Source organism: Vitis vinifera, chromosome 18 (genome assembly GCF_030704535.1).
Source record: "Vitis vinifera cultivar Pinot Noir 40024 chromosome 18, ASM3070453v1".
NCBI classification, from domain to species: domain Eukaryota; kingdom Viridiplantae; phylum Streptophyta; class Magnoliopsida; order Vitales; family Vitaceae; genus Vitis; species Vitis vinifera.
In genome coordinates, this window is record NC_081822.1 from 25,556,404 (window position 1) to 25,570,368 (window position 13,965).

Sequence of the window (13,965 nt, forward strand, 5' to 3'; positions counted from 1 at the left end):
GGGTGGTCCTTTCTTATATTCTTTTGGAGGCCACTCACCTTTTCACTCATTTCTCTTTTACCATTGTAAATAAAATGCAAATACTAGGAAATAAAGAAGCTTTTGAATTTTGTGGTGGGTGGGTCCTTCCTTGCATTCTTTTAAAAGCCATGCACTCCCTTTTATTATTGTAAATAAATGACTCTTGGTACATCTAATAAAAGGATGAATATTTAATTTTAAATAAAAATTTGATATATAAATAAATAATAAAAAAATTGGTTTAAATATTTTTTTGCCTCAACTGGTATACAGTATGCCTTGAGCCACTTAGATGACCAAACAAATCATAGTGATATGATTCAAATTTTTTTTTGGAGGCATACTTTACTCTTTCAACCAAATGCACAATTATGAGAATATTACAAATTAATTAATATGTAATTTGTATAGAAATTATAGAAGGATATTATAGAATGTCACATGCCTATAAGCACCCAAAGATGGGTGCTTTAGGCATATCAAGTATTGATTGAGCACAAGTTTATCATTTCTAATTAAATAATAATTTATTTTATAATATATTATTTTTTATATTAAATAGAATAGGAATTGAATAATTATTTCAATCAATCTTAAATTTTATCTTGAAAATTAATTTATATTAAATAATTTTAAATTAACAAATTAAGTTATTTATTTTTATATTTTTGTTCTTTTTACCAAGAAATGGTTTTAAAATTTTGAATGAAACAAATATATTTTAAGATAAAAAATAGGCAAATTTTTAATTTTAATGTTTATCTAGTAAATTAATTAAGAACCGTAAACAAAGCAAAAATGTATTTAAAAAGTGATTTAATATACTCAAATAAAATAAAATCAATAATGCTTTTATTTTTGAAAAACTTGAATAAAATAAAATTTATAATGACTTTAATATTTTGAAAGTTTTGTAAGTTCATACATATAATTTAATTTTGGAAAAACTTAATATGATATATTTTCAAATTTATGAAATTTGCATAAGATGGAAATTTAAAATTAAAAATATTAAGAATTATTGTAAGATGGAAATTTCAGTTTTGGGTTTAATGTTACCATTTTCAAATATAGAGACATACATCTGGAATATGCCGTACAATTGTATACAAACTAAAGAAGGATATTGAAGAATGCCCGGATGAGGGAAAAAAATAATAATTTAAGATCACATTCTTATGCATTGAGAGAGGAAATTAATGTTGCCTTGGGGCATGTGAATCCAGCAATTGTAGCCTCAGATATGGCAATGGGATGGGTTTGGGATCAACCATCGTCATACCCGCTTTTTATAACTTTTTTTTTTTGAATAATTTTTAAATTGTTTTCTTAAAAATTTTTAATTACATTAAAAATATATATTTTATAAATAATTAAAATATTATACTTTTCCTTATAACTTATTTTATTTAAAAATATTTTTATTATTATTAATATTATTATATATTAAAAATAAAAAAATAAAAATTAAATTTTATATATAATCGGACAAGAAAGTAACACTAAAGCTTGTTCTAAATTTATATATATATATATATATTTCAAATCTACCCTTAACCCATTTATTTAAATTTTAAATCATCATTTTAGAAGCATGACCGGTATCTGAAAAAACCCATCCCATTTTTCATCCCCGGGCCTGAGACATTTGAACCAATTAAAAATTTAGTTATTGTGGAAGAGACATTATGTAAGGATTGTATATTTATCTTAAAAAAAAAATCAGTATTTACTTGTCTTCACCATGACCATATACACTGTAACCCTTTTCCCTTTGGCAAAATTTATGAGTTAATTAATTTTTTATTTTACTTTTTGTTACTGTAACCCTTCCCGCCGACCGTCATCAAGATTCCTTGAAAAGCCACCAAAGCCACTCCAACGCCCAAAGACCGTCTTCTTTCTTCTAGGCCTGCTCAATATTGAGGGTGCACTACTTCTTCCTGGGCTCTATTTCAATATTGGCAGAAAAAGAAAATCAAATCATGGCTTCACCCTCTACTTCATCCCATGAAGGGATTTATGATGTTTTCTTAAGTTTTAGGGGAGAAGACACCCGCTACCACTTCACTGATCACCTCTACTCCGCACTGAGAGATAATGGCGTCCACACCTTTAGAGATGACGAAGAGCTTGAGAGAGGAGATGTGATTGCTCCAGGACTCCTTAAAGCGATTGAGCAATCAAGGATTTCTATTGTTGTTTTCTCAGAAAAGTATGCCCAATCTAGATGGTGTTTGGACGAACTGGTCAAAATCATCGAGTGTATGACAGAAAGGAAACAAATAGTTCTGCCAGTTTTCTACCATGTCGATCCTTCCCATGTGCGGAAGCAAATGGGGAGTTATGGAGAGGCATTTGCAGATCATGAAAAGGATGCTGATCTGAAGAAAAGGGAGAAGATACAGAAGTGGAGGACTGCCTTGACAGAAACAAGCAATCTATCTGGCTGGCATCTACGTGATAATCAGTAACTATAATTTCCCCTCTTCGCTTTCCTTTTAATTAGTTTATTTTTTACTTGTATCAATAAGGAGAAGGGGAAAAGCTGTTTTGATTCATTAATTTTAAAAAATATATATAAAAAAAACATCCATTTTTATTAAAAGGAAATGAAATATTTTTCAATAATAATTATTTTAAATACTGCATTATATAAATATACTCATCTTCTCTTCTTTTTTTTTTATAAATAAAATTGAATAAAAATTTTATTAGTTGACATCAATAATAAAATAAGAAATTTTAAAAATTAAAAATATGATTAAAATTAAAATACTTAAAAATTAAATACAATTAAAACAAATAAATTATAAATTAAATACAATTAAAACCCAAAAACTTAAATATTTTTAAAATAAAATATTAATTTTCTTTGTATTTCCATCTCTTTTCTGATATCTAGATTTTTTATTAGTATCATTTAACAAAGTGAAAGTTAATATTTTATTTTTATATTTTTAGTTTTAAAAATTTTAAATTTTAATTGTATTTTTCAATTTCTTATTCTAATCGGTTTAAAAAAATTGCCCATTGGTGTTAATATCATGACAAGTAACAAGTCATTTTAAGAAATAAATATGTGACTTATGAAATAGTGAATATATTTTAAAATAATTTTAAATAGATGAAAATAAAATTGATTTATAAAAGTTGAGACTTTTTTTTTTTTTTTAATTAGTGGATCAAAACCCATTTTTCCCCATAGAAGGTCCATGGACTATTACTGCCACCCATATATCCTTCTAAAATAGGCTTTTTTTCTCTCTCTCTAATTGTTCTCAAAATGAATAAAATGATTAATAACCAGTCTCAATTATCCTGTGTTTCCTGGAAATAAAAGCGCCAAAGCCTGATCTTTTTCCTTAAACTAAAAGCATTCTTATTGTTTTCCACCTTGGTCTGCTCCTGGGTTTTTCATCAACGAGTGGGAAGCATGATATTAACTTCCCTTATAATTGTAGTCTATGCCATTTGGGAAAATGTGGAAGAGCCAATGCCTGAGACTTACATACCAATTGGTAAGTTGAAAGAACACAGAGACAAACAGAATTCAAAAGGGAAATCATAAAGCAACTTGTTTGTGAAATAAATGGTAAAAGAAAGATGTGATCATGGAAGACATTCATAATTTATGCTCTAAGCAATGAATACATTATTCAATTGGGAAGCATGGATGGGGGTACTTGACACTAGGAAAACCTGTACTAGTCTACCAAAGCTCATTAATTAACACTATACTAGATTTATTTACAAGGAAATGGTAGATATCCTACATAGGCTACCTTCCAAACAATTGAGGAGCATAATTAAGATAACATAAATAATGCAAACACTCATTACTTCTCTTGCATTTTTGTGTCAAGTGCACTTACATATATGTAATAAACGGGGATTAATCCCTTTTAGTAACTTATATTGTGATTAATGGGGATTAATCACTTTTAGTAACTTATATTCTGTTTGCTTCTAATTCGGTTGTGATGACACCAAGCATCATAGAATTTACTTCACAGTTTCTTTTTGGTTAATCTCTTGTTGTTGATTCTAATTCAAGCCATGTTTTGTTGTACTTTATCATTGGCAGGTCTGAGTCCAATGTTATTAAAGAAATTACTGATAAGATCATTACAAGATTGAATCCTAGGAGTTTATATGTTGGCAAAAACATAGTTGGAATGAATATTCGTTTGGAAAAACTAATATCTTTGATAAACATTGATTCGAATGATGTTTGCTTTGTTGGGATTTGTGGACTTGGTGGAATCGGTAAGACTACCATCGCCAAAGCTCTCTATAATAAGATCTCAAATCAATTTCAGGGTGCTTCATTTCTTGCAAATGTTAGGGAGAACTCCGAAAAGCATTCTGATATACTTCAGTTACAACGACAACTCCTTGATGACATCGACAAGGGAAAAAATCGGAAAATAAGTAATGTTCACGAAGGAATGGATGCGATAAAGAAAGTGCTCTCCTTAAGAAGAGTTCTTGTTGTTCTCGATGATGTAGATAATTTTGAACAATTAAATCACTTTGCGGGGGAGCATGATTGGTTTGGCCCAGGAAGTAGAATCCTCATAACAACTAGAAATAAGCATCTACTGCATGTGGATAAATATCATGAGATTGAAGAACTGAATTCTGAAGAAGCTCTTCAACTCTTCAGCCTGTATGCCTTTAAACCAACTTGTCACCAAGAAGATTATGAAGATCTCCAGGACCGTATAGTAAAGTATGCTAAAGGCCTCCCATTAGCTCTTCAAGTTTTGGGTTCTCACTTATGCGAGAGGACACCAAGTGAATGGGAAAGTGAATTACATAAGTTGGAAAGAGAACCAATCCAAGAAATTCAGAATGTGCTGAAAATAAGTTATGATGGATTAGATCGTACACAAGGAGAGATATTCCTAGATATTGCATGCTTCTTTAAAGGGCAAGACAAAGATTTTGTTTCAAGAATATTAGATGGTTGTGATTTCTATGCAGAGAGCGGATTCAGCGTTCTATGTGATAAGTGTCTTATAACCATTTTAGACAATAAGATATATATGCACGATTTGATACAACAAATGGGTTGGCATATTGTTCGTGAACAAAATCCTGAAAAGCCTGGAAAATGGAGTAGATTGTGGGAGCGTGAGGATGTCTTTCGTGTATTGACAAGAAATGAGGTACGTAAGAGCTAAATACATGAACTCACTTGGATTTTATTAGAATATCTGTAATCTTCAGCAATTTTTATTTTTATTTTTTTTGTTGAGAAATTACATATTTGTATTATATTTGTAAGCTTTTATAAGTTTTTGGTTTTGCTTATTATTGGCTTTTATTTTTTAGGGGACAGAAGCAATCAAAGGGATATTTCTAGATATGTCAACATCAAAACAGTTGCAATTTACTACCGAAGCTTTCAAAGTGATGAATGATCTTAGATTACTCAAAGTCCATCAAGATGCTAACTATGATTCTGCTGTAAAATATTGGACACTTGCGGGACTATTTGAAATGCACCTTTCTCAAGTACACTTTTGCAGGGACTTTGAGTTTCCTTCTCAGGAGTTGAGATATCTCCATTGGGATGGATACCCTTTGGAATCTTTACCATCAAATTTTTATGCAGAGAACCTGGTAGAACTCAACTTGCGGTGTAGCAACATAAAGCAACTTTGGGAAACAGAGGTATTATTATTATTTAGTTATGTTTTTACTTTACAAGGATTTTAAAGTTCATTTCATTTAAATTAATTTTTATTAAGAAAATTTCTCTTTGTTGCAGCTTTTTAAAAAGTTAAAGGTCATCAATCTTAGTCATTCTAAGCATCTCAACAAGATTCCAAACCCCTCATGTGTACCAAATTTGGAGATACTAACTCTTGAAGGTTGTAGGTTTACTTTTGATTCGCCCCATGAAACATTAGAGTTATTAACTAACTTTTTTTCCTTGATTTTGATAGGGTGCATAAACCTTGAGAGTCTTCCAAGAAGTATTTATAAATTGAGACGCCTTAAAACTCTCTGTTGTGGTGGCTGTAAAAATCTAAGAAGCTTTCCGGAAATCATGGGTGATATGGAAAAACTAAGAAAGCTTGACTTAGATAATACAGCTATAGTAAAGTTACCATCATCAATTGAACACCTGAAAGGACTTGAGTACTTGGATTTATCAAATTGTAAAGACCTCATAACCGTCCCTCAAAGCATTTGTAATTTGACGTCTCTTAAATTTCTCAATTTTGACTTCTGTTCAAAACTTGAAAAGCTGCCAGAGGATTTGAAGAGCTTGAAATGTTTACAGAAGCTTTATTTACAAGATCTCAATTGTCAACTGCCTTCTGTGTCAGGTTTATGCTCCTTGAAAGTATTAAATTTGAGCGAAAGCAATGTAATTGACAAAGGGATCCTCATTAATATTTGTCACCTATCATCATTGGAAGAACTGTACCTAAATAATTGCAATCTAATGGACGGAGAAATCCCCAGTGAAGTTTGTCAACTATCATCATTGAAAGAATTAGATCTGAGCTGGAATCATTTTAGTAGCATACCTGCTAGCATCAGTCAACTTTCTAAGCTGAAAGCCCTTGGGTTGAGTCACTGCAGGAACCTTCTACAAATTCCAGAGCTTCCATCAACTCTACAATTTTTAGATGCACACAATTCACATTTTACTTTATCAAGTCCATCGTCATTTTTACCATCATCATTTTCAGAGTTTCAGGTATGATTTTCTTGGCACAGGTCCTTTTTATGCAGGCATTAATGGATTTTCATGCTACTTATTTTTTTCTTTTGTTTTTTCCTTCTGTTTTTTTTTTTTTTTTTTTTTGGGCAGGATTTTGTATGTGGTAGTTCATTTCAATTATGTGTATGTTATTCTTACTCCTATTTTGAAGAGGGAGTCAGTATTTTTTTTCCTGGAATTAGTGGAATTCCAGAGTGGATAATGGGTGAGAATATGGGAAATCATGTAACTATAGATCTTCCTCAGGATTGGTTTGAGGACAAGGACTTCTTGGGATTTGCTTTATGCTCGGCTTATGTTCCTCTTGATGACGAATCTAAGGATGATTTTGAACATGGATTTGAGGATAAATCAGAGATTCAATCTGAAAATGAATCAGATCATGATGAATGGGCTCATAAATCTGAGGATGAATCTGAGAATGGATCTGCCTATAAATTTGATAACAAATCTAAGTATGAATATAGTCCTTGTAGTTTAGAATGTGATTTGACTTTCCATGGTGATCAATCTAAATTCTCGATTTATCCGTCCTTATCATCCTGGTGTGAATGCTGTGAAAATGATGGTGCATCAGGTCAAACGTGGGTGTTGTATTATCCAAAGTTTGCCATTGAGAAAAAGTATCACTCCAATACATGGGGGCGCTTGAAGGCTTCATTTCATGGTTACTTCAATGGTATGCCGGTGAAAGTGGAGAAGTGTGGGATGCAGCTCATATATGCCAAAAATGATGAGTATAACCGTCCTACACTGACAACAATGCCAGACACTTGGAATATGGAATGTTTGCAGAAGCTTTATTTAGATGGTACTGCTATTAAGGAAATACCATCCTCAATAGATAGTCTCTCCATACTTGTTGAGTTTTATACACGAAACTGCAAAAACCTTGAGAGTCTTCCAAGGAGCATTTGTAGGTTGAAATACCTTCAAGTTCTTTGTTGCACTAACTGTTCAAAGCTAGGAAGTTTTCCAGAAGTCATGGAGAATATGAACAATTTACGAGAGCTTCATTTACATGGAACAGCTATACAAGATCTACCATCATCAATTGAAAATTTGAAGGGGCTCGAATTTTTGGATTTAGCATCTTGCAAAAAGCTTGTGACCCTTCCTACCCACATTTGTAATTTGAAATCTCTCAAAACTCTTCATGTTTATGGTTGTTCAAAACTCAACAAATTGCCAAAGAGCCTAGGAAGCCTGCAATGTTTGGAGCACCTTGATGCTGGATGCTTAGGTTCAATTGCTCCTCCACTGCCTTCTTTTTCAGGTCTATGCTCCTTAAGAATATTACATCTGAATGGGTTAAATCTAATGCAATGGTCAATCCAGGATGACATTTGCCGGTTGTACTCACTGGAGGTATTAGATCTCACTAACTGCAATCTAATTGATGACGGAACCGCAGATGAAATTTTTCACCTATCATCACTGCAAGTATTATTACTAAGTAGAAACCACATTAGCAAGATACCTGCTGGAATTAGTCAACTTTCAAAGCTGCAAGTGCTTGGATTTAGTCACTGCGAGATGGCTGTCGAAATTCCAGAACTTCCATCAAGTCTACGGTCCATAGATGTACATGCTTGTACGGGCCTGATAACATTATCAAATCCATCAAGTCTATTTTGGGCTTCTCTCTTCAAATGCTTCAAATCAGCTATTCAGGTACTATATATTTTCATGGCACTTGACTTTTTATACAGGCATGGAATTTACATGCAACTTTTGTGCAGGATTTGGAATGTGGAAATCATTGCTATGATCCATCTCCAGAAGCGTGGCCAGATTTTTGTTATTTTGGTCAGGGAATTAGTATTCTTATTCCAAGAAGTAGTGGAATTCCAGAATGGATACGACATCAGAAAAATGGATCCAGAGTAACAACAGAGCTTCCTCGGTATTGGTATAAAAACAAGGATTTATTGGGATTTGCTTTATTCTCTGTTCATATTCCTCTTGATAATGAGTCCGTGGATATATCAGAAGATGAAGATCTACCTTGTTGTAGTTTAAAATGTGAATTGACTTTCCGTGGTGATCAATTTGCATTCTTGGATGATCTGTCCTTAGATTCCTGGTGTGAATGCTACAAAAATGATGGGGCATCAGGTCAAGTGTGGGTGTTGTATTATCCAAAGGTTGCTATTAAGGAAAAGTATCACTCCAATAAGTGGAGGCGCTTGAAGGCTTCATTTCATTGTTACTTGAATGGTACACCGGTAAAGGTCGAGAAGTGTGGGATGCAGCTCATATATGTTGATAATGATGTGTATAGCCGTCCTACAAAAATACAACACAGTGATTCTCAAGAGAATTTGGGTGACCAAAGATCAACAGTAGAGGATGTGAATGTTAATGATCGGAGAAGCTGTGATGATGCACAAAATACTACACAGAAGACCCATTTGCCAATAATGCAATACACGAATGGTAATGATCCTGATGTGCAGGATGATGAACAGAACCATATGTCTAGGTGGTTGAATCTTCTTTTCAACATTATTGAATGCATATGCTGTGGAAGACAATAATGTCAATTACTGATGTCAAGCTTTCAACTCTATCTTTGTTGGTAAGCCTCCTTTTTCTCAATTTAGTTTATATGGAAAAGTGATTCATAATGGATTAAAATTTTTATCATTTTTATCATTCTTTTCTTTTTGGTTTGTTTTTTCCAAGATAAAAGATATCTAAAAAGACTTCTCTATATATCTTTTTATCTAAAAGTGTTTTATCACTCATTGTGTATCACTTTCATGAGCCATATTCACTAAAAATTATGACCCTTCAAATTGCAAAACTCATATGGTATTACAGGTTTTTTCAATATCACTTTTGTACAAAAATGAGCAAATCTACCTTTTTGTTTCTCAAGTATACTTAATGGACGTGTTACTGCCCAAAAAGTAGGACAAATCTTAGGGTGCTGATGAGCCACTCTTGGGATTGTTTTTCACTCTGATCTATCAGCTTTCCAATTTGTATTTTTACTTACAAGTTATAAAGCCATTTGAATTTAGTTTCTAGAAAAGTAGTGTAAGTAAAAACTCACACACAAAAAATAAATAAATAAATAAATAAAAATAAAATAAAATAAAATAAAAATTCAAGGGCAATATGAAGTTTGAAAACCATAAATCGGAAACTGCTCTGTTTTGGCTGCAAGATCTACTATATTGAGTTAACCTCGTGAATCAAATTCACTTATAGGAGTGGCCTAACGTTTTTCTTCTTGTTTTATAATGTCTATCTCTTGCCCAAAGACAATTAAACCTCATTGGATGAAGATACTAATTTTATTTCATTCTAACCATAACTCAAAATTTAGCCATAACCCTACTGATGTTGGAAGTATGGGCAGTGATCCAACCTAACAAGGCTTTGAATTATAAAGAGCTATGTTTATTTCATCTCTTTCCGTTCCTCACACTGAATTTGGAATCATGGTTTAAACCTCTATATATATTAGATAGTGCCATGTTTTGTAAAGTGAGGGTGCAATAGCTTGGTACCAATCTAGTGGTTTAGGTCAGAAGGGAGTTTGTGGTCCATGTATCCAAGTCTTGATGTTGTTTTCATTGTGATACTGCATTGTGTGGTGACTCATATATGTGTGACGAGATGATTAATGTTAGAGGTAAATTAATTAGTGAAATTATGAACATATTCTATAACTTTGACTATTGAAGAATATGATGTCATACAATTTTTTTTAAATGTTTTTAGTTATATCTCATTATTTATGGTTCTTTTGAAACAAAAAAATTGGCTACCAGAGCTTATAGGGTGGTAGACTTAATAGTGACAATGAAAGATATTGGAGATATAGGAGCAATAATGTTTCATGAAGAAGAAAATATATACAATTATTATGATATATCTTAAAGAGGGTAATTTCATAGAAGAAGTCATAAATTATCTGAAGAAGTTGCATAAAATGAAGCCATCTAAAATATAAGAATGTAAGATCCAAATGAGGCTGATACATGACTCAATTGAGTTAAAGAATATATAGATTGGTTGTTCATACTGGCTGGTTATCATTTTGGTGGTAACTTGACTTGCCTAGGTAGCACTTTCAATGGTTTGTTGCATTTGTTGATGTTCATACAGGACTTAAGTAACAGGTTCACATATTTATATGTAATGTACGGGCATAGGTGGCATCTCTTGTTTGTACCATTACCTAATCTTTGTTCTCTTAACAGCCCTAAATTTAGTATTGGAGCTTCATATTTCAGTCATTAAATTTAGTTGGTCCAATTTTTTAGTGCAGGAGCTTGATATTTCTGAGTATGTCGGAGCCTACCTTCCTTATTACAGGATGAGTGGGAGGTGATCGTGTCTAAGCTTGATATCCTTCAATACACATTTTTATTTGCAATATGTGAGGCCTGATTGATGATGTGGAGCAGGTAATGTTATTGATACAAATGAGTCAACTGGTGAACTTACTCTCACTGGATTTTCAACTTGATAAACATGTTTTGTTATAGGGTTCATCCATCTCTATATTGGATTCGGTCTCAGATCCCTGAAATTATCAAAATGGGGACAAAGGTGTTGGTGATTAGATTGGTGATACTGATGAAATAGATGCAGAAGCATTTGACAAAGCACATGTCACTGGAGCTTGCATTTCCCTTGGTAAATATCTTGTGTTTCTTATGTTTCCTGCTTGAAGTATAAGTCACCGACTGTCCTTATTATGCCTTCCATTAAGTGCTGATTTAATTTTACTATATGTTTAATTGATTCCCAGGATTTGGACTTTCCTGTAGCTAATCAGTGGGGTGATGTAGTGAGATCCCATATTAAGACAAATTGCCAGTGCTTCATGCTTTTACTATTATATTTTAAGACATAAACCTTACTGATGGGCTTGCTTAAAATTTTCTGTATTCTCTTGAAAAATGCTAGACACAGAAACTTTCATGGGCTTTGCTTAAATGTCAACTCTGTAATTGTCACTCATTTATGTGCATCTCAAGAAATATTTCAAGTCTTTAATATTGATTGGCTTGTACAAAGAGCATTCAGAAAAAATGCAAATGATAACATTTTGGCTAGAATTATTCAGTTTGTCATATGTGTGAGTTGATTAAGGATGATTCACAATTTTCATCCTCATATTGATAAATTTCTTGCAAATAGAAAAGATGAAACTGAAACTTTGCTCTCTTTGTTAGAGAAGCAAGAGAGAGAAATTTAATATATATATATATATATTGTTCAAAAAACACAGTTGCAATAGATGGAGACAGGTTGTAATAACAGTTGGTAAAAAAATAACAAACCAATAACAATAAAGCTAACAACAAGTGGGCTTCATCTCGTGAGATCAGTAACTAACTCCTCTTTTCTTGGCTTATCATCCCCCCTCAAGTGAAAGGGTCTTGGAGCTATACAAAGCTGAGATTTGAGGGACAAGAACCTTGAACTTGTGAGATGCTTAGTCAATAAATCTGTTGGTTGCTCTTCAGTGGGAACAAAGTGCAGCTGTATCTTTCCTCTCATGACTTGATCTCGTATAAAATGAAGGTCTATTTTTATGTGTTTAGTTCTAGCATGAAACACAGGGTTCTTTGCCATATGGTAAGCACTGGTATTATCATACCAAAGTAGAGGTATGGCAGGTATTGGCACACACAGCTCTTGCAGTAAGGCTTGCATCCAAACAATCTCAGCAGTAGCGAAAACAAGACCACGATACTCAAACTCTGCACTGCTGCAAGACACTACTTTTTGTTTGGTAGAGGACCAAGAGACTAAGTTACCTCCTAGATAAACGAGATATCCACTTGAGCTGCGCCTATCATCAAGGTGAGCACCCCAATCTGCATCTGTGAATCCCTCTATTGTCAAGTTACTTGAAGGACTTAACAGGAGCCCCATCTTGTATTGTTCCTCTTAGATACCGAAGTATTCGTTTGAGTGAGAGCCAGTGAATTGTGGTTGGTTGTTGCATAAATTGGCATGCCTTATTGACAGCAAAGGCTATATCAGGTCTTGTCAAGGTAACATACTGAAGTGCCCCTACTACACTTCGATAATGAGTAACATCTGCCATAGGATCTCCATCAAATTTAGACAAGTTCTTCCCAACAGCACCAGGTGTTTTTGTCGGTTTGGTATCAAACATTTCAGTTCTATGAAGCAGATCTGAAATGTATTTGGTTTGGCTCAAAGTCATACAACCTTCATTGTAAGAAACCTCTATACCGCGAAAGAATGAGAGTTAACCCAAGTCTCGTAAGGCAAAAACTGAATCAAGTTTAGCTATGAGAGACGAAATCTGTGTGGAGGAGCTGCCTGTTATGATTATATCATCAACATAGACAAGAACTATCAAAGTAGTGGCCTTACCAAAGTGTAGAAACATAGAACTATCAGTCCGAGACATGCTGAATCCCCACTAAAGAAGAACAGAGTTGAGTCTTTGAAACCAAGCTCGTGGGGCTTGTTTTAAGCCATATAAAGCCTTCTTCAATCTACACACTCTATTTGGGAATTGAGTGTCAAAGTATCCAGGAGGTTAAGACATATAGACTTGTTCTTCTAGCTCACCATTGAGGAAGGCATTGTGAACATCAAGCTGCCGAATTTCCCACTTAAAACTGAGAGCAACAGTAAGTATGATGCGAATAGTGGCAGCCTTAACTACTGGACTAAAGGTCTCAAAATAGTCTAGACCATGAGTCTGATTATATCCTTTTGCCACAAGCCTGGCTTTATACCTTTCTATACTCCCATCTGGCTTATGTTTCAGTTTATACACCCACTTACAGCCAATCACATTGACATCGGGTGGTTGTTCAACAAGATCCCAAGTAGGGTTTCTATGAAGAGCAGCAATCTCCATTTCCATAGCTTTAGTCCAATTTGGATCTTTGAAGGCTTGTTTGAGAGTAGTAGATGGTTCTGAAACCTTTATGGCAAAGAGATCAAGAATGGTCTTTTTCTTGGTTATACCACGCATGGACCTTGTTGTCATTCGTGGAGCAAGAGCAGTGACTTGAGGTTCTGGAACATATTTAGGTGGCAAATCTATAGCAGGAGAAGAACTAGATGTGTCCAGAGGTGAAGAAGAGGTTATAGGAATAGGACTTTCACTTGTGGATAGAGAATGAGAATCTATGGAAGCATGACTGATTTTTGAATTTGGGAGAAGACATGGAGTAGGAAAAGAA

At 33.5% G+C, this 13,965-nt stretch overlaps 1 protein-coding gene across 2 annotated transcripts; it reads left to right on the forward strand.

The window, feature by feature from the left end:
* Positions 1-1,841: 1,841 nt before the first annotated feature.
* LOC100261816 (disease resistance protein RUN1) lies at positions 1,842-11,839 on the forward strand. 2 transcript variants are annotated; one of them, XM_010666885.3, is made up of 9 exons: positions 1,842-2,491; positions 4,109-5,195; positions 5,362-5,703; positions 5,801-5,903; positions 5,979-6,742; positions 6,857-8,440; positions 8,509-9,347; positions 11,047-11,190; positions 11,272-11,839. In XM_010666885.3, exons 1-7 carry the CDS (start codon positions 2,007-2,009, stop codon positions 9,304-9,306), a joined length of 5,163 nt encoding a protein of 1,720 aa, XP_010665187.1. In that variant the 5' UTR covers positions 1,842-2,006; the 3' UTR covers positions 9,307-9,347; positions 11,047-11,190; positions 11,272-11,839. The 2 variants fall into 2 exon arrangements, with proteins under 2 accessions (XP_010665187.1, XP_019071780.1); XM_019216235.2 differs by having other exon boundaries at positions 11,052-11,190.
* Positions 11,840-13,965: the final 2,126 nt, after the last annotated feature.

Coding starts and splice junctions, on each gene's coding strand:
- LOC100261816 (XM_010666885.3), top strand. CDS start 2,007: ATGGCTTCACCCTCTACTTCATCCCATGAAGGGATTTATGATGTTTTC. Junction 5,704..5,800: donor AGCAACTTTGGGAAACAGAG/GTATTATTATTA, acceptor TCTTTGTTGCAG/CTTTTTAAAAAGTTAAAGGT. Junction 6,743..6,856: donor CATCATTTTCAGAGTTTCAG/GTATGATTTTCT, acceptor TTTTTTGGGCAG/GATTTTGTATGTGGTAGTTC.